This window comes from Egretta garzetta, unplaced genomic scaffold (genome assembly GCF_000687185.1).
Source record: "Egretta garzetta isolate BGI_Z169 unplaced genomic scaffold, ASM68718v1 scaffold133, whole genome shotgun sequence".
Classification (NCBI taxonomy): Eukaryota; Metazoa; Chordata; class Aves; order Pelecaniformes; family Ardeidae; genus Egretta; species Egretta garzetta.
Window position 1 is genome coordinate 1,876,652 of NW_009259111.1, and position 22,008 is coordinate 1,898,659.

Genomic DNA, 22,008 nt, shown 5'->3' on the forward strand with positions numbered 1-22,008 from the left:
AAAACCCCACCATATCTTATCCTTAGCCTTTAACTATTCAGCAAATGGCAGACCTCAGCTGAGGCTCACCCGCTCCCTAATGTTTTCTCTTGTGAGTGCAGATATCAAAGAAATTATGTAGTTTTGCTACTGACTGTACAAATTTAGTTCAGGAGAGCAACTGAGTTCCAGGGCACTTGGCTGCACACTTGCAGTTAAGCTCAGGGTAAGCACGGGTCTTCCTCTGACCGTAAGCACATGAGAAGTGCTGCCCACTGAAGTGTGGTAGGAAGTGAAGTTCATGCAGCGCGGCAGCTCCTGCCACCAGGGCCAGGCCAGACTTTGATCCTTGCAGAGGAGTGGGCAAGGGGCTATCTTCTGAAGCCTGCCAACCTACAGAGAGAGATCTGCGGACCTGTGCAGCAAAGTAAAAATAAAATGTGTTCTCTTTCCAGTGCTTTCTTCTGCCCTGGGGAGTTGTAAGGACAACCATTTCTAATACCCTTTGTATTCGCTCTGCAGCTGGTCATTAGCATGTGGAGCTTTGAACTCACTGAACCAGCACTCCTTCTAGTCTGTCCTTGTGGAGATGAAGGGGTAATTGAGCTGTTCATAGAGGCAATGGTTATCCTCAAACATGTCATCAGGGGATCAAATGTCCTCCCCTCTGCTCGCTTCTACATCTTTGAATCACTAAGTAACAGTCTGACAAAAATTCCCCTCTCAGCAGGACGGGAACCTTGAAGCAAACTCTAACCTGCTTTCTCCACAGACTCCTGAGAGCCCTGTAAAACAATTCATGGTTCCCCGCAAGAAAGCCTGAACGAGGAAAATGAGATAAACTGACCTCCCTAGAAAATATTCACTGATACGACAATATGATTATGTCCTTAGTAGGATGTAAAAAAGTTAAAAACAATGATAGCAGTACTACAGGGTAAATAAATCAAGAACCTTAAGTGCAGCTATACAGGGATGGAGTTTCAAAGACTGTCACTCAAAAATACATTAATTTCAATACAAAAAGAAATTTAGGCAACTTTAAAAATCCCAGTTGGTAATTACCTTAACCAACAGTAGACTATATTTGAAAATCTAGCCTGATAGTACATTTGCCCCACCCCAAATTATGAAAATCTTCACTTAAAAAAAAAAGCCGCAGATTTTCCTTTTCCATTAGAATTATTTGTTTGTACTAGAATTTGCATTTAGACAAAGCAAAAAAGGAGGAGCATGTGTTGTCATGAGACAGAACTCCAAACAGCAAATAACACTGCACTCTCAGATCTGGCGTTTCATTCTCATTTGGATTCATAAACTGTAAGAAATAGTTTTGAGATAAATGACAAGCTTTCAAATAAAACAATGACATGATTTTAATTTTAGTGTTATTCATCCATGTTCATTAAATCAAGTACTGACTACTAACCTCAATATAGTTTTATAAAAAAAATACTTTTGGGGAGACAGAAAAGAGCACAGATTGCAATATTAATTCAGGATCTGAGCTGAAAAGGGGAAAAAACAAACAAATCGTTTATTAACATAGGACAAGGTGAGCGTAGAAGGACTTGCATGAAAGCAGAGAAGGGCAGTGTCCTGGCTTTGCCTTGCATCCACCAGTGGTCTAACTGATAGAAGTGGGGGGAAAAAAAGCCTCTCCCATGAACCAGTTCTGCGTTGGACAGCACGGCATCATATAGGGATAAAACTACAGTGCACAATCAAACCAAAGGATGCAATTTTGTAAGTAAGTGAATAATCTGTGATGCAGATTGAAAATTGCAGAACTGAAAAACCAGAATTGAAAAAAAAAAAAACAAAAAAAACAGAATTGAAAAAAAAATATTGAAAGATAGTTACCCACACATATTTCAGTGAATGAAAATGAAAAGCATGTTTTTGCATCTGGCCTTCATGAGGAGACGTTCACACAGGAAATTAGCTTCAAAGTAGCATGCAATGAAAATGCAGGGGTTTTTTTCATTTGCGTGACCATTATATGAGTGCTTGCACACACTTAAGATCTTAGAGGAAGAAGCAAAAAAAAAAAATTATGAATCATAATTTAGCAATCCCTATCACATAAAAATGCCATGTGCTAAAAAAAGTGGGTTTGATCAGTACATTATGTGAAGAATGAAGTGAGTGAAAAAATCACAAAAAGATTTCTTTAAATGGATATGTTAAAAATTTGTGCAGTCTCTCTGGAAAACACCTTAATTAGAAAGAGACTGAACCAGACGATGACGTATGTGATGCAAATCATTAGCTCAACTGTATAAGGCAAATATTAATTCTATTTACCAACATCCTCCCAAGAGTAAAAGTGAAATTCAGAATGAGTATCATGCAGAAATGGATAAACTACAGTTCAGTCAGGGTGTGCCTTAACAAATCAACACAAATTGGTTGTCCTTTTCTTACTGTTGCCCGAGATGCTCTTGCGTTTCACTGTAAGAATGGCTTGCTATTTTACTTTGTAAAGTTCTAGCTTTAGCGAATCTTGCTGCTTATTTGGGCTGTCATTCATTATTATTTGACCAGCTTAGATTCTGAACTGGTCTAGCATTTCTACAACCATCTAAAAGACACTGAGTTCTAGCAGAAACATTCTGAAGATGCGCAAACCCAGTCTATTTTCCACCACAATGAAATATTTGTATCAGTTTTATATAGACAATAAAATGAGTTAAATACAAGGGCCTGAATTAGGGCAAGGACTCTGGTATGTTAGGTGCTATTTAATCACATACAAAGATTTGATTTCTGCTTCAAAACACTTATAATCAAAGTTATTACCCTAGCAACTAATAACTTACAGTCAGATTCCAGATTCCCACAAAATCCTATTGCCCATAAATTCCTTATGGCTCCTTGCAGCTTACGCATTTAACACTGGTGTGTTGGTCAAGCTGATTTTACACAGGTGAAAATACTCAGAAGTAAAACTGAATGTGAACAGGCTCAGAAAAAAAGGAACAAGCATACCTGAGAACCTGGTACTGCTTAGGGACATTATCAAAAGCTCATTGCTGTAAGGAGATTTCCTCAGAAAGAACAAAGAAAGGAATTAAACACAAGATTCTTCTTAACCCCCATATATCTGCTGTCTGCCCCCGGGGAGGGGGAGAGAAAAGGGAGCATATGAAATGGAGAGTTAATAGCAATGAATTAGACTCTTTGGGAAAGCAGACAACTAATAAGGAAAGCTAAAAATATCCATGAAAAACCTATGCCAGGAAGATTAAGGACAGTAAGAAATTACATAATTATTTTGTGTATCGGGGCTCTGAGGGCACGAGTAGGCTTTAATGGCCCTGACAAGCCTCCCTGGGGACTTCTACCCACACCCTGCCCATGGTCTTAAAGGTCTTTTCCAACCTGAACAATTCTATGATGCCATGGGCCGCGGGCTCTATTTCAGCTCAGCCAGGGCTGTGCTGTAGGTGTGCTTCTTCCCAGCTGTGCCTCCTGGCAAGACCTGGCACCACGCTGTAGGTACCTCCTCTGCTTGATGGACCTCTCGTACGCACGCTGCAGCCTCGCCTCCTGGCCCCCGTCTCCTTTCTGCCCTGACTGGCACGCTGGAAGGCCCCGCTTCATCCCTTTCCGTCTCTGGGACTGCTGAGGATCCCGTTAGCAGCGGCCGGCTCTGCCTGCCATGTTCAGAGCCTGGGGGATGGCGCCCCATCTGCAAGGGCATTGCCCGTGCTGGGGTCACCCTCACCTGGCCCAGGCTGCTCCCCAACACCGAGATTGTCTGAGGACAGAAAATAATGGCTAGTTGTGAAGCGGTAACTGAAAGTAAATATACTTTAAAGCAAAATGAAAGGAGTTTTTCAAGCAATTGTGACCAATTGCCTTGAAATTTCCTTCTCAAATCTTTCAGTACCAAGAACCACAAAAAGACCTCTACACCACTTGCTACCCACTGCTCTCTGACCCTTGCTGCCGGGTTAGTTTGTTTATTTTGGAAATGTATTAGCAGTAAGGATTGCTGATAAATCAAAAAGATGCTTTAAAAAATGAAGGTGAAGAGACTGCGGCTGAAAGGGAGATTTCAGAATATATGCTTATTGGAAGTTAAGCATTTTGCCCGCATGATACTTGGAGTGCTGCCTGATCGCTCAGTATTAATAGTCTTGTGCACAGAACATTCCTTGCTATCTTCAAAAAATAAACTAATACCTTCTCATTTCAAGGTCAGGGGAAAAAAGGGATGGCAAGACACTGTTCTGATGAACATGAAAATATATGGTTTTTTAAAATGAACTGTTAACTGATGTCATCCTATAAAGTTGACAGCTTGATAGCCATCAGAAAACTGTCCCATCATTCATGGTGAAGGAGCAGAATGACACGTCAAATTCAACAGTCCAGAGCTATGACTTGTCATCAGAAGTTTGTGCCACACACCACACAGCCATTGCATCGAGATGTGCTGCCAAATGTCTAAGAACGAAAAGTATGAAAGCAATTTTGCCTTTTTGCACAATCTAAATCTCTAAATTGGAAGTAGCCATGAAAATTACTGTGAGAGTATCTAATTGAAAACATTTTTAATTTCAAATCTTAAAAAAAAAAAAAAAAGCCATAGTTGTATGGTAATATTAATGAAAGCATATCTGGCACGCATTCAAATCACTGCCTTCCTCAGTGCTGTGAAAAGAAAAATCACTCCCCAACGGAAATTCACAATTTTCACAGAAGTAAAATTACACTTCTCTGTGAAAATGGGTTTTCATCATTTGCATTAAATGTAATTAAATAATGTAATTAAATTGTTGCTGTAACTAGTGTATCTCTGCATGCTACTTGGCTCCAGGAATGCTCAGTATGTATTTGCAATACAGATTGAAAAGAACTGTACTCATAGCAGAATTTTGCAGTGTCACATCAGGCTAAAATGTTCGTTCAGGTTTTCAACAAGCTTCACAAAATAAGTGGTGCAGAAATACATGAAAACAAACCAGCAGATAGGACTGTGAGGTATTACAGAATGGCAAACAAAATTCAATAAAAGCTTTAAACAAACAGGTAGCAATATGTCCTTATGAAGGACACCAAACCAAAAATAAAACAAGAACACAAGAAAGAGAAGACAAAGCAATTTGTAAGTGATCTCTCTTACACAGAAGGATTAAATTTATTCCAGCAAGTAAATGACTTTGTTGTCCTTTATATACAATGTAAACTTAATAGCAATACAAAATGTTGTTATTGTTTCTTATTTTGCTATTTATAATGATGAAATAGTGATGAAGTATTTGGTAATGCAAGAGAGAAAGGGATTACTTGTAACAGTAAAAACTGGAGCCAACATCATGGAAGTTAATGGAAGGATACCTATTGCTTGAAATGGCAGGCAGATAATTTAAGGTCTAATCTACAAGTGTGGTCCCAAAACTATATTACTGTCTCCATTTCGGGCGGGGGGGAGAAGAAAAGAAAAATGAAAAAAAATAAAAGGACACTGCATTCATCATTTTACATAAATACTTTCTGCTACCTCTATATACTCAGCTTTGTCCCAGACTTATCTAGAAATGCTGCCATGAAACTACTTCTACTACTGTGCATGTATTCCTAGATGCACAGATTATAAAACAGGAGGTTCTGTTCCCATGAAATACATCTCTATAATCCTTTCCAAGTAACAAAAGCAATTTCCTGCACGCTTGGTCCTACCTGATCTACAGATGCTGACAGGCAAGCACTGCATTACCACTGCCTAATATTTGAGCTCATGGACCAGAGTGCCGAGAATTCGTTTTATCTCAGGTCGGCCTGTTCAACTTAATTCATGTCAGTTCCTGCAGATACCTCAAATACTTTTGTTGTTATTAGTTAATTGGGCATTATGCCAACAACCAAAAGGTTTTTAAAAGGTATAGTACCTGCAAGTTATTTACAAGCTACAGGATCTGAAAACTTTTATCTGTAGGGGAAACACGGGCAGGAACTAAGACATGATCGGTCTGGAGACTTGCGCACAGTGGATTCTGCAGAGACACTTCCTCAGTGGAAGGGCACCCAGCTCCTTAAAAGTCTCACAGCACCCAGAGGAATTGCTAGTAACATTTGACAGGGAACAGAGATACCATTTTATCCTACCAACATGTCACCTCGCTGCTTTGAAGGTACCTAGGAAAAAGTATGGTGATCCTGGGAATACTCCTCCTCACTCTGTGGAGACAGGCTCTCAGCAGAGCCATTTTGTTATTTATTAAACTAACCAAAAAGAAACTTGGAAGAGCCCTGTACCTGCTCAGTTCCATGCTGAATTAAACTGGTCCCAGCATCTTCAATCCTGACCACCACAAGAGTAGGAAGGCCACAGCTGTATTATCCCCTTTGGGAACTGCCCCAGCTGAGCTCAGTCACACTCCTTAATTAATACCCCTCCACCCTACTGCATCTGAGATTTATTTGCACTTCCCTTTGGCTCCATGCTAGATGAAGCAAAATACACATGCAGCCAGAGGACTAGCAGCAATCACCCTGCAAACTCCCTGAAGAGGTTCAAAAGCAGCTAAGGACTCCTTTCTGGGGAAAAACTTGCAATCAGCTTAACTAGCAAGATAATGCTGAACCACTGTATCTACATACAAATAGCTCACAAGACCCATGTTCTATTCCAGAACAAAAGTGGCTTTGACTTTTTACTCCACACTCTGACAATTATTCTGGAATGAAGTGAGTTTTTAGTCCAGAGTAGAGTTGCCCATCAGGGAACCATTGCAGCACAGATAACTACATCAGAATAAGCTATGGCAGTGTATGAAAGAAAATTCCCCAGTGCAGAAAGGCTAACATCTCAGGGTTGCTGAGATGCTCTCTCTGACCTATTTTGCTCAAAGTACCATAGAGATAGCTCTACACAGGCATCCAATTATTTGTTGAAATCAACAAGTACTTTTGTGCTACCCAGAATTAGTACAAGGGCAAAAAAAAGTGGAGGAGGATGATCATGGAAAGAAGTGTTCTTTTTGTAGCATTTGCAGTACAGGAATTGATTTCACAAACATTCTCATCCAAGCAATGTAGTTCATTCAGTAGACCATCAACTCCCATCAAAGAGTCATTCTTAAGTTAAAATCAGCATGCCCATAACAGAAACAAATGAACGGAAAAGAGCAGAATAGTTCTTTAGAAACAGCCCAGCTGTCTCATGCATCCGACACTCCCACATACAAATGTTTTCATTGAAGGGGAAAAAAGTGCCAACCCTGAAGCTGAATACCATAGCTCAAAACGGCCATCAAAACCTAACTACGTACCATGCAGACAGTGCAACCTAAGACACTAAGTACATTCCCAGAGAAGACCGCACCAAAAAAGGACAGTTCTGGAGTTCTTACAATATTTTCAAAAGCAACATTCCTAACAAAGGATTTTACAAGGCAATAAAATGCTTTACTAGGTAATTAAATTCTCCTAAGTTGGCTTTTGCTAGCTTCACAGTTTATTACCAGGACAGCTGTCCCCAGGCATTAACAAACTCTGGGTTGAATATGAGAAACTTTACTATATTTTTTTGCTTCTCTGAAACCTTCTGCAATCTTGAAGAGGTCTGAGAGACAAATTTAGAACAAAGTGATTTAAGGAGAATAAATTAGTAAGTATTCCAGTAAAAGGTGTGGTATAACATCACAGGAAGGGTCACTTTTACCTGAAGAGCACTAATCTCACTTAAGTGAGAAAGCCCACTCTGGTGCAAACTGTTGCAAAATTTATCTCAGTTAGTGCAGATATGAAATTTGTTACCATTTATGGGGTGATAATGTCAGTTTCTCCGATCTGTGAAAATTAAAACTTTGTTCAACTGACAATACAGAAGGTTTAGGATACGACGGCACCTCTGTACCATAAGGTACTATTTCTTAGAATAGTTCTGTACCTTTGATAAGCTATTGAGTGAAAGAGGAAAGAGAAAATTTCTGTTTTCTCTGATTAAAAAATAATTTTAAAAAAATCAAATTCTATGCTAAATCAAATTCCTAGGTAAGACTGGAAAGAAATTTACTTTCCTCTTAAAAATTTTCTTCCCAGATCCTGAGGAAAAGACAGTAAAGAGAGAGAAATATTACTAATGCTTTTAATATTTACTAGAAAAACGTAATTAAAATAATACTAAAAGAAAAAATAATTCTCCATCTGAAATCACTTATGGTAGCCTATCTGCTTGCAGAAGCAAATAAAAAAGGTCCATTAATGAAGCCTTAACACCTAATCAATTTCCAGTTTCTAACAATAAATTCTGTAGCTGCCACCACATCAAAAAATCCCACCAATTGCAAACTGGGGGTAGAGACCCTTGCACTTCTTGCACTTGAAACTTGCACTTCTCATAGCATGATTAGTTAGTCCAGTAAATACCTGCCATCTCCTTGTTGAAAGATGTGACCACCAACTAAAAATTAAATGATAGGGCAGTTGAAAAGTATAGCACGTGCAGTATACTTTATAGAGGTCTGAACTGAATGGTGAATTAAGTTTCTGTTTGTTTAAGACTACATAGTGGTTGGTTTGGTGTTTTGGTTTTGGTTTTTTTTTCCGGAGGTAGATTCACAAAGGCATCTTAGGGTTTGGGTTTTAGACATTAAACCTTAAGTACTCTGCCACCCAGTAGCATTCCCAACCTGAAAACAGCCAACTGCATTCCCAGTGCCAGTGCTCATGTCCTCTACTCTCTTTTTTCCCTTGTACTAATTCTGCGTAGCATATACCCATCAATACTTGGGGAAGAGAGCCTTTTGCTATTGAGACTTATGAATCCCTTATAAATCAAATTTGACTTAATGACCTGCAAAACAAGAAAATTTGAACATTACTGTTCTCTATAACTCCTAGAGATGTTAGCAACCTGGAACAAGATCTATAAGAGACACAATATTGAACAAGGTTACCCAAGCTTCCCTCTTGGAAATCCTGAGGAAAAGTATGCACCTACCTTCATTAGGGGGCCAGCAAGAGTGGGCCATATCAGCACAGAACTAAGTAGCGACTGGTTTCCTTAGGATTTATTTCTGATGATAAAATTCTTTGAAGTCTAACAATACAGAAATGGCATTATAATTTTTTCCCTATGGCTGTGATACCTGAAGTGTCTCTGTTCCTTCTGGATTCTGTAATCTTTAATAAGAAAACGTAGACCACATTGTACAAGCTTGAAATGTTCTTCTCTACCTACTCACCTGTTTTAATGAACCTTGCAGAAACACAGTATCTTTGAAATGATTATATTCAAACTTAGCTGAAATTAGTTAACAGGTTTCAAATTTATCATTAACACTGTCAGGCCTAAGCAAAATTATGTACCAAGAAATACATAAGAGAGGAACAGCATAAGCTTTATTTCAGTAGGAACCAAGGCTGAAGACACTTAAATATTCATGGCAGGGGGGGGAGGCGAAAGCTATTTAATTTTGCGGGGGAGGAGGAAAAAGCCAGTCCCTCTTCCCCCACAGCACTGAAATGGTAGCTAGTTACCTCGCCCCCTCCTGTTAGGCTAGCATTGCAAGTTCTGATGGTTTTATCGCCAAACACAAGTGAAGGATATAAATTATTTACTAAAAAATCCAAAACAACCACCTTTGTTCTCATTAGCATAAATTTAACACGGAAAGCATCATACTATGACTTGCAGTAAATATACATGCAATAGATCATATTCATATACCATGATATATGGTGCTGCTGTTGCTGTTAAGATACGATTCAACCAATGGTGCTTGTTCTTCCGAATGTTTCATTCTGCGTGTTCTTGTGCGACTGTCCACATTGGACTGAACCATTAGTGGCTCCTGGCGCTTTTTTTTCTGCTTCTGTTCTAGCAATGCTCGCTGAGGAAAATATAAAGAAAAGCATCTGTTACTGGGCTCCAAACACTAGCAATCTATGGTAAAAAAACAATGGATATCTTTACACCTTCTCTAGTTTTCCAGTGGCAGCACTTGGCAAGTGGGATATCAGATTACAGGAAATCTTTCCAAAAATCACAACTAACCCACTGCTAAAACACCTTCTGCTGAAAACAGCAAATAATTAAAATAGATCTTTCTGAGCAGTCTACCAGCTGTCACAGCTTGCTTGGAAATAACCCCGGGGAAAACAACAGTGTGAGAGTACTGGCTGTGAAGCAACAGGAGGGCAAGCAAGGGCACGAGGCAGAGATGCCAATTTAAGTTTCTGTAAATTAAAAGCAGGTAATCTGCAAACTAGAATCAAGTGATAATGCTGGACATGAGCCTGATTTAACAACTATACAGGATGAACTAATTAAACACTTGAATTGCTCAGCTAGACCTGCTGAAAACCAAAACCTTCAGCATCCGATGGCACCATAGGCACCTCACTCTCTTAGCCCTCTTCCACGATCTCAGAGAACCGAACTGTTAATTTCACTTATCCATTACCTTACCTTACCCTGCTCCTATACAGTGATTTTTTTTTTTTTTTTTGCTTTTAGAAAGGAGATGGACTAAAACTGAAGAACAAGAATGGAGAGTGGACTCTTTCAGCTCCATAACTTATGTGGAACACCTCAACGTGACTTCAAAACGATCAGAACCTAGTACAGGATTATGGCATAAATAGAAAGTATTTGAATTTGAAAATGAGATGCTGGTAGACATGCAAACTGATAAAACAATGGGAAAAGAAAAGTCTAGAAAAATATAAAATTAAACTCACAAGGTTTAACTATAAACACAACAAAGTTTCGTGAAAAGGGGACCACAGAAAAATCGAATGAAAACTGGAAACCTCAAACCCCATTAAAACTTGATGGCAAAATTCCCTGAGATTTCATGGGAGAGATTCTGAATCACTTTCTTGTACAAGTCATGGGGGCATACAGTAGCAAAATAGGCAACGTAGCACATATACAGCCACGAGGGCTAAATCCATGGAATGAAAAGGAAAATATGTAAAAACTCTGTGGTAAACCTCTGTTGGCTGGCAGGTCTGCCAGAACCTCTTGTCATTTCTGGTTCATGAAAAGGGTAATAAATACATTGTAAGTCAGCTTAAAACAACTCCAAGGCAGTGGAAATGAGAATCACTCAAACCACAGTCATAAGAAAAATGGTAATGGAAGTTGGACTTCTAAGAAAGCTGTAACTTCCACAGACCTCTTTTGCATTCCCTAATCAGAGGATGCAATTTTCTATCAATTACCAGATATATGCGTCAGTGATTTCATTACTCCAAGATCTAGACTTCAGAGAGCAAGTAGGTCCCCCTACAAAATCTTACCTGTCTGTCAAGCTTCTGCTGACGCAGGCTGCTCCCCTCATCATCCAGAACACTGCAAAGACAAAGAGTACATAATTGGAACAAATTTATCACTCAAAACAATACCTAACAGCAATCACCAGAGCAAACTCTTGCAGGAATTATCCATATAAAACTCCCACTATGTTCCATGGAAGTTTGCCTGCCCTGACCTGCAAAAGTTGGCTCAAGAGAATTTAAATGCAGTCCATGAAAAACCAAAAAATTCTGGTTCACATCAACTTCAATAAAAACATATTCAGGCATTTCACAAAGGAATGCAAAATCCACAGTCTGTAGCTTGTTTTCTTCGCCGCTGTGTTCTAATGCAAAATGTCAATGTATACAGCAACGGGGTTTGATTGAAAATTCGCATATAAAGCATATAAAAAGTGAGGAGTGTAAGAGCTGCTTAGCAACTCAGCAGTATTTCAAATTACATTAGGAAAATTAATTGTCTGATCTTTCGCACACCAAAAACTGGGATTTATTCCTGAATATCTGAAAAGTCATATTGGTTGCTATGCAATTTAGGTTTTAGGGACTGGCAAGACAAACAGTATTGTCCACTGCCATATTTCTTTCTGCTAATTGTTGCTAGTTGGGAGATTAGCTCCTACACATTCAATCATTTTCATTAATTAGATGTTAAAAATTAATGGCATTGAAATCAGAAAATGACTTTTGTGAAGTATTTTATCAAACTACTGACTACACTTTATTTTTCTGGAGAACAAAGGTCTCTATTGTAAGAACATTATGGTTAAACATTGAACATAGATAATTAAATCTTTTAAACTGTAATATATCATCTACAAGGAAAATAGTTCTATAGAACAGAAAACCCAGCCTCTTACAAGTAGAATTCATTTTCCCTTACAACACATTTTTATAAAAGATTATCCCCTTTTTTATAATCACTCTTAATAATCAAAAAGGAAAAAAGAAAAAATCCCAGACAAATGAACCTGGATTCTGAGCCACATACAACCAAATTGTATTGCAAAGGAATTTTCATATAAGATGTGACTTCCCATGTATTAATATATACTCTCTAGGAGACAGTAACGTTACAGTAGAGTTAGATAGGACAGCTAATAAAGGCATGCAGAATGCTACCCTTCCAATGCCAGCATTATCAGAGACCTGTAGTTAGGTATTATTGTCTGCAATTTATTGATGCAAAATTGTCTGCAAAATATTGACACAAAAGCATCAGCCTTTTACAATTTACACTCAGATTGTATGTTACAAAAGGCTGATGTTCCACAGAATGAAACTACGCTGTACAAGTACCTCGGGTATGAAATTAGTCTCTTGTAGAGGTAATACATTCCTCATAGTCCACAAAAAAAATTAAAGAAAAAACCCCTTCACACTCACAAAAATGTTCTGCTTTACACCAAGGATTCTTCATTTGATAAATTACAGAAGCAAGTTACAAAAAGAAGACACGCATTCCTCCATGGTATGCAATATCAGGTATTTTTTCAAGAGTGCTTCACTACAACTTCAATACATAATAGCTGCGCTGCCAGAAAGTAAAACTACCAAACTGATATCTTTGGCCAAAAAACTGAGTAAAAGATGCCTAAGTATAAAGTTTCAAGCTTAATGGCCTGAACAAGTCCTCCTCATTTAAGACAATGCTTGAAAAAAGCCCAAACCATGTAATGATGCCAACAGAGACCGTAAGAACTGCAGAGGCAGCAATGCATGTATAGCTGTGATACCCAGAGAGGTCAAGAGCCAGTATTGCTCTGCTCCACAAGACATTTGCAGAGCTAAGGAGAAAACTCTGATTTCTTCTCAACTTCTGCTTTATAAATCAGACTACGCTGACTCCCTCAGATATGTTAAATGAGCTATATATAGACATCGCAGACAGTCCCATAAACCACCAGTTCAGTAATTATCTTTATGTGAATATAATAGTTTTCAGTGTTATGCCGGATTGTCTATAATTTCAGTGTTATGCCAGATTGTCTACAATTCTAAATTCTGTATCACAGACAAGGTGTCCAAGTGCTTGGGATCACTCTAGCTTCCTCTGCTTTCCCATCACACCGTATCCTGGCAGAACACACTGCATGGAACAAGGGAGCACGGAAATGTCCTCGGTCAGGTTCTAAACCTTACCTGTGACTCCCTGGGAAGCCACAAGAAGCTAATTTCAGGTTCAGGTAAACAAGCATAGCTCTCTCAGGTCTCTTTATGCCCAACCCTACCACGGTAAACATGGCAGTTTAAGTAACACCATAGCAAACACCAGAGGAAGGGTGTCATTTGCATTGATTCAGCATTCCACGAATGCAAAGCAACTATCAGACATACCAAAGGACTGCCAAAAAAATGATCCTCTATCCAAAAACTGTGGATGCTATAACGCTAAAACACCTCTCCATATTGCCCTTCTACTGCAAGACATTTTTAAAGCCTCTGAATATATGCAATCAAAGCTGACACCAAAAGCAGCATGTCTTGAAAACCAGCTGGCAAGCTCGTCTGGAACTTCCAGGTCCTTCATTCTCTCACTTCATATTTTATAAAGTTCTGTGTTGCTTTCCACAATCATTTTGTCAATATGCATTAACTACAAGCCTTGCATTATTTAACCCATAACATTCAACAACTAAAATTGAACTCTAGCTTTCTTCAGTGATACTGAGGGTCAGTAGCATACAGTTACTTCAACAATTCTCGCCCCCTCCAGATTACTGGACTTGGACTAGAATGCTTTACTCCCACGAGGCAGACACACCACTCTCTTGAATCCTCCACAGTGTAAAAAAGGCCTTAAAAGCAATCTCACTACCACCAACCCTGTCTATTTTAACAGTTACTCAGTGCCAGGATCAGTGAAAAGCTGCAGTTCTGTCCTTTTTCTGATGCTTAAATAATCATTATGCAAGTCCAAATAAAAAGAGGATCCAATTTAGCCTATATATTCTTCTACTAGAACAGCAGAGCACTCTAGTTCAAGACTGTGTACTTTGTTAATATTTTCTACAAGACTAGTGGACCTTGGAGCTGCTGATTAGCAGCCAATATTTCACATTGCCTGATTTGCAATGGAAGAACTCTCCTGAGACTGGGTGAGTCCCAAGATTTGCCATTCAGGGACATCAGGTTTTTAATAAAGAAATAAACAAATAGATGGATGAATGAATGAATAAATAAATAATAAGCTTGGTTTCCGTAGCAATTCCATCAGGCCCTCGCACTTGCTGCCTTTAAAGACATCTGCAGCAGACTCTGAGATGCAAGTGTGTAACCACCACTGATCCCTTCTCACACTTCAATGAAGCTTTGCAGAAAGATTTAGCAGACGATCTTGCCACAGCACCTGGCAGTCCATGCACTCTGACAGATGCTCCAGGGTCCCAGAGATGAAATCCAGAGAACCTACCCTATTCTTTCTTTAAGAAAACACAAAAGTCTCAGAGTAGAAGCACAGCCTTTGCCCTTCCCAGTCTTTGAAATGAACAGAAATCAATTGCTCTTTCCCCTGGAAGAGGTGTGCACATGGTGAGGACCCAGCCTATCCTGCCCAGTTTCAGAAGTGGCCATGGTTTTATTGCTCATTGGTCCAAATAACTGGGATGGTCGGAGACTAAAGGCCCAATACAGTGGAAAAGCTATGGCTGTAACACGGCCAGACCACTACAGGAAAAAGTCGCATAGAGAGCAAGGCTGTTAGAACAATTCTGCCTACATGTTTGATGTGATGGTAGAAAATCCCAGCAGCAGCATGAAACTCAAGTCTTAATAGAGAAATATAACTTTATAATTCATGAAAATAGAATTATTGAAGGGAATACATACATATTGGACATCTGCTGAGCATGCTGAACCATCCTGAAGATCCAGCACGGTTAATTTTTACTCCTGTTTGATCAAGTATTATGTATCCACCTGGCATCACGGCTATGGCTTTGACCTCATTTAAAACAAAATGCAATTTTTCCACTATATATAATATGTAAACAGCATTTCGGGTTTGCAGTAATAGTCTAGTCCAAATTCAGTTAACAAATCAGAGCTTGTATATATTTCCTCCAGGGAAGATCCATCCATCTACATATAACTCGAACAACCCACCCATTAGAGTTTCCTGGATGTTGGGCTTAAGAGTCAAGCCTATAGCTGTATATCTTAAAGATTCATATTAGCAGCCTGGGCCAAGGCTCACAGAGACTTAGGTATTAAAATTAGATAGCATATTTTCACATTTTAAATGTGGTATTTGATTCAAATAGCCCCACCTCCTATTTTCTAAAGGGAAATACTTTTTGTCAAGATATTACCACCTTTTTAAGGCACAAAATCTATTTTACAGAGGCAGTTTCAACATTAAATTCAAGTTACACAAAAATAACCAGGCTTTCTATACTGCTGCATGTCATAATGAAGACAAAAATATAAGCAAGAATTTTAGTATTCCAAGATCTTCATAATCTGTGTTTCTTAAAAATAATTTAGAGAGAAACCCAAGACCAATCAGATTTTAAGGATGAAGCTTCATGACTAGATGAAGCTCCACAATTCACTCCTGAGATGAAGGCAGGATCTTCTGTAAATCAACATCTTGCTACATTTTACTGTAATCCACATGGAATGATTCAGATTGAAATAAAATCGGAAAAGCCTTAATTCAAACAACACCACATTTCACCGTAAATACTTCACCTTTACTCATTGAACATGCAAACTGCTCACATTTCAGTAAGACACTACAAGAAAAAATAACTAAGAAGAAATGTTTTCACTTAGAATGTGCAAGATGCATGTAGCCACTGATTTTATTTATACTTTTAAAAGAAAAAGTCTGACACAGTAAAGCAGCTCTATTGTTTCTGCCTGACAAATGAGGCAATGCTTTTGTTCCTCCCTGACACTGCTTCATAAAGGAACATTTTCCACGACAATCCCTTTTTTCCCAGGGCAAAGGTCCAAAATGACATCTATCACATCTTTGCAGCCCAGCACTAAGTGCAGTCAGAGGTGCGCCTGGTCAAACACACAAAGACATACACTACCACTCAACTTTCATACAGTGTTTAAAAGTGTCACCCTTGCATTTTCTCTTTCTGCTGCTTCATGATAATACATTACTAATAGCAGCACCCAAAAATTCTACATGAAATCAGGAACCTTTGCACAAGCAAAATGAATGTACCTAGTCAGGGAAAATTCCTGAAACAAACAGTTCACATTATAAAAATAAAAGAAATTGGGTAAGAAAGTATTACTCCCACTTACAACACTAAACCAGAAGCAATGCAAAATTAGAGGAGATATTTTCATATCTCCTTCTGCCATACTGTCAACCGCCATATTGTTTCTTCTGCCATATTGTCAACTGCAATTCAAAACCAATGACTGATCAAACCAGATAAAAAGAAAAAAAAATACACCATACAAGACTAATCTTCAAGGTCACTCAGATCTTTTCCATGTGCTCTTGCTGTTCCTGGAGGTATTTAAAAGACAGGTAGATGAGGTGCTTAGGGACACAGTTTAGTGGGAATGGCAGGGTTAGGTTAACATTTGGACTTGATGATCTTAAAGGTCTTTTCCAAACTAAATGATTCTATGATATAAATACCTGCAAAGAGATAGCACTTGGCTTATTGGTTACCATCTGTCATAGACACCCAATTACACTTCCCTATAATCTCTATACTTCTGTAAAGTCTCTGTAGTTCCATAAAACCCAACTGCTCTGGATAACATTACTGTTAAGCCTTTAGGAACAACCCATCCAGCAGCACTGATGAAATGCTACTGTAAAAGCCCATTAACAGGATCAAGGACCTTCAGGCTGAAGTCGTGCTCCAGAGGGAATGGCACACAGTTAGGTTCTTCAAAGAAGTGAAATTCAATGAATTCCTAGCCAGCAAAGCCAGCAACCTCTATAAAGTCCCAACAGCTGCAAGTCCCCACAAAAAATGAGTTTAGCTCCCCCACGTACGCCATATGCTGAGTTCACCAGAAGCCTCTTGGGAGAACATTATTGTATCAGACACATACCCTAATCAAAGACTTGGAAATTAAAAACAAGTCGCTCTGAAAGACTGCGAGGGCTCCCCTCATGCTAGGAATCATCAAGGTTTTCTGACCCCAAAGCAGTTCCTCAGTCACCTGGTTTAGAGTAAAACCTGCAGCTACCATCTTTATGGTAAAATAAGTAACTTCTTTCCTGGGCCATCTAAGCAAGCAAAAGTCTGGCCATCTTCACTGAGGAGCAGCCCAAGGACATTCAATCTTAGTTTGCATTTTTACTGCCAACAGCAGAAGCTCTTGGATTTCTCCCATGCCACGCTCATACGACAGAGAGGGCAACAGCCTGCCATTACTGGTACACCTACCAGTAACCACTGAACTGAGCAGTAAAGTACAGAACCACAACTGCTGCAGAAATGAAGATTGCATTTCTTCAGGTGAAGCTTCAGAGGAATAGAATTGTTTCACTGTGAATCTCACACAGTAAATAAAAGCATGCTTGTCCAAGAATACAGCATTGCTCCCCCTGCCCGCGCAGCTGTTCTGAAGACCCTTAAAAAGACTAAAAGACAGAAAGCAAAAGAATGGGGAAAAAAGGCAGGAATATGAACACAGGTATTTGTATCAGAATTATCAACACCAAGTCAGCCACAAAACAGAAGATGCAGAGGATCACACACTGTGCCAGTGATCCAAATGGCACTAAAAGTAATGCCTGCAGGGCAGATGGCTGAAAGCAGAGACTGAATTTGTAGTTGCACAAATAATTACAGAACCAAATGCTTTATTTTCTTTTCAAATCCTGGCTGGCAAACTAGCTTAAAAAAAATTAGTAAATGAATGCAACCTTCCTGCATTGTTGGTCCTATTTGCTTCAGTGAGTTTTACCTAAATGTCCATTGTACATCAAGATCTATGACGCTCATTGTATCTGTCCAACAGTTCTGTTTTGGGGATTTCAAACGAACAACAAAAAACTTTCTAGCACTCTATATTTTTCCAGTAAGTCAATGCAGAACATTATTTGTTAATATTCTTCTCTTCCATCCCTCCTTAGTTATATAAGTATTTGCACCTGGACAAGAGACAACATCTTTTATCAATGACCTGGAAGAGACAACTGAGTGCACTCTCATGTTTGGAGGTGACACCAAGTTGGGGGGACCAGCCAATGTACTTGGGGCAGGGCTGTCATCCAGAGGGACCCTGACAGGCTGGGGGAATGGGTCAACAGGAGCCTTATGAAATTTAACAAGGACAAATGCAAGACCCTGCATGCAGGAAGGACAACTCCCCTGCAACAACACAGGCTGGGGAGCGTCGGGCCAAACAGGACCTGGGGTCCTGATGGACAGCGAGCTGGATGCGAGCCAGCGGTGAGCTCTGGCAGCAAAGGCAGCCAACAGCACCCTGGGCTGACAGCAGCATGGCCATTAGATCAAAGGAAGTGATTAATGTCCTGACTTTTCTCTGCATTTGTGAGACCCTGTATAGAAAAATGCATCCAGTTTTGAGCCTGCTGGTAAAAGAAAGATGTTGATCAACTCAAGCAAGCCCAAAGGAGGGTAACCAAGGAGGTCTGGAAGCTGGGCTGGAGCACTTGTTCTGTGAGGAGAGGTGGAGGGAGCTGGTCTCATTCAGCCTGGAAAAGGGATGGCTTTGGAGAGACCTAATCACAGCCTGCTAATACCAGGCAATCCATCCTTGACATTTCCAAGACCCAAATGAATAAAGCTCTGAGCAACCTGGCCTGACCTCACAGCTGTGAGCAGGACATTGAACCGGAGAACTCCAGAGGTCCCTTCCAGCCTCCAGAAGTCCCTTCTAGATTCTGTGAAAAGTGTCCTCCTCTTGGATGTCACACAGAACTAAAACGTCAGTGTCCCAACTGAGCTATATGGCAGATTATACAGGCAGATTAACAGAAAGCAAATGTAACAACAGGAACGCACATTCATAATTTTTTTCTTAATTCTACATAGATTATTGTTAAGCTAAACTCCAGCCAAATCCTCAGCATGACCACACAATTGTATTTTTGCTGTTTTAATTAGCACAGTTCATCAAAATAGATCTCCAATTGTTACAACTTCAGGGGTATATGAAACCAACAGAAATTGTAGAAATCAAGTCTTCTAAATGTTTAACTCAGAATAAGTTTAAAAAAAAAAATCATCAGAGTCAGGCAAAAATATATTGGAAGATGGGGGCGTTACAGAAGATATACAACCACGCTCTGAGCAAGAGCGAACAGCCCAACAGACTCGCAGTGCTGAAGGGAACAACAGGAGCTCTACATATACGGTAGATACGGTTTGTATTGATGAGATCCAGCTTTGAGTTCAATCAGAAAACTGCTATTCACCTTCCAAGAGCAAAACTGAAGTCACTGGGAAAAATAAACTAGTTTAGGATCTGAAATGTCTAGGCTGACAGCTTTCAGTGAGGATGGTAAGAAGCCAGGAAAAGATCTAATGAGAGGAAAAGCAAAACTATTCCCTGAAGCATGTTGCATGTTTTAAGTAACCTGAACTACAGGGCTGCCACTATTGCCCTGGAAAGATCAGTTGAACTAATATTTGTACAGATTCATTCTCTGCATTTACACAGAGGTGAATGAGATAGCACACAGCAGTAAATTGCGGGTAATGAAAATAACACCTAAGGGAAGAGTGGATGGCTGGGCTATTTCTTGACCTCCTTCAGCACACGCAAACTCTAAATACAACATTAGAAAGAAAATCTATGTCCCAAAAGAGAAAGGTGGATTTAATAAACATGAATGATGGAGCACAAATACACAGTAGCTTTTGGGTATTATGTGAGCTATGCTAAAATTGTATTTAAAGTAGACTGATGAGCAGTGCCTGAATAGGAGCAAATTGGGAAAGGAAAGGGGAAAAAAAAAAAAAAAAAACTAACCCAAACCTGACCAGGAGATACACTACCTGCAATGCAGATGGATCCAGCTGACAAATGACATGACTTTCAGGAAGTACCTTTCTTGAAAACGCATTGCTGCCAGCCACAGGAAAGATCCAGCCCTAACAGCCAGTCTGATTTCTCTTTCAGTACCAAACTTCAACCAATCTCAATCATTAAAACAGTAAAATAGACGCATAAACGAAACCAACCCATTAATGTATAAAGCAGCTGACCACAATGAACAGTAAATTAAATGTCCAGAAACTAGGGAAAAGTATTGTCTGGATAAGGAGACTGCACTTACACATCCACTGCAGAACAAGAGTTCTCTGCCTGGACCTCAGAAGACCATGACGTCTCCCATTCCACTACTGCTGCACCGGTAAAAAATGTCACCCAGAACAGAGCTCTGTGAGGCTGATACAGAGAAGACTGTGAACCACTGTGATCAAGAGAAAACCTGCGTAAGACAACTGCTGGCTCCTTTCCCTCCCTCTCTTATACCTGTTCTATGAAACAGGGCTTTGTCCAGTTGGCAGCATACTGGACCTATTTTACACCAAACAGTATAACCTCCCAGGACACCTGTAAAATGAGATTAACAAACAAGTCTTGACTCCTGTTGGAAATGCCTTCGTGATGCAAGAATGAAGCATTACAGGTACAGTAAGTAACCTAAAAACAATGCTGACCTTTAAAATAATAGTATAATCGGGAAGTGTTTAACAAACAAAGCACTGATCCCAACGATAGGGTCAATGCTGCAGGTGTTCAGTGAGGCTTCTCCCTGCAGTAGGTGTGCAAACACAGGCACCAATACATAGATCAAACGCGCTGCTGCTGAAAGAGATGATATCTGAGGTAATTTGCTAATGCAGCGACTTCTTAACAGATCTCACTGCCTGGATAGGAAAAAGGTACAGTTGTATTTATTGGACTTTTAAAGGAATAGTAAAATTAAGCTATCAATTTCTTGAAAATGTGAAAGCAAAAGAGACTACATCTCCCTTAGCTGCTTTAACAATCAAAACTGAAGAAAAATACTGACAGGACATGTTAGTGAAATGAAACAGCCAAGCTCCTTCTTCCCTTTTACAGGTGGTTTTACAGCTTCTATGGGAAAGACATGTCCCATCCTTCTAGGGGTTTCTTCCCATGTTCCCTTCCTTCTAAGGGAAGACATGTCATTTCATGATAACTACTACCCCCGAAACAAAATATTTTGTCACTTTTTCCCCTCACACATACTGTCTTTCTAATCCAATCTAGAACTCTTTTGCTGGAACTGAAGAAAGCAGATTCTGCATTTTGGTTTGAGTTCATTCTCTGTTGTTACCTTCTATCCAAGCAGCAAATTCTGACAAACCTGGACAACACTGTCAGTGGAAAAGTGAGTTTGTCAGATCCTAGTGCCTGAAGTACATGGTACAGATTTCAAGATAAGTAGGATGTGATGCCTGGCAAAAGTAACAGACACCATTTGGCCTAGATTTTGTACCCAATAATGAAAACAAAGTCATTATTTCTAATAACACTCCATGCAGATGAGGTATTCCATACGGTCTGATCCGCATACTTAGGCCCTGATCCCAAACAATGTTAATTCAATCTCATGAAAATGTTCCCACTAATTTCACATGGCATGGAAAGATGCTTGTGTATAAACCCTTTCAGACTGGGATTTTTAATGATAAACTCCTGGAGACAGAGAATTGTTTGCCCAGCATGCATATACAGTGCCTGCACAGAAGAGACACTGTTTCTGATGGAGTCTTCCAGGTATTAATACACTCTTAGAAAAGCACAGGAATAGTAAAT

The 22,008-nt window shown here is 39.5% G+C and overlaps 1 protein-coding gene across 1 annotated transcript in view; it reads right to left on the minus strand.

The window, feature by feature from the left end:
• Nucleotides 1–22,008, minus strand: part of TUB (TUB bipartite transcription factor) — a 156,579-nt gene that overhangs the window by 28,435 nt on the left and 106,136 nt on the right. Inside the window, exons 2-3 of the mRNA XM_035890990.1 lie at nt 11,242–11,293; nt 9,665–9,827 (exon numbers count right to left, since the gene is read on the minus strand). Coding sequence (XP_035746883.1) covers nt 9,665–9,827; nt 11,242–11,293 — 215 coding nt within the window. The remainder of the gene's footprint in view (nt 1–9,664; nt 9,828–11,241; nt 11,294–22,008) is intronic.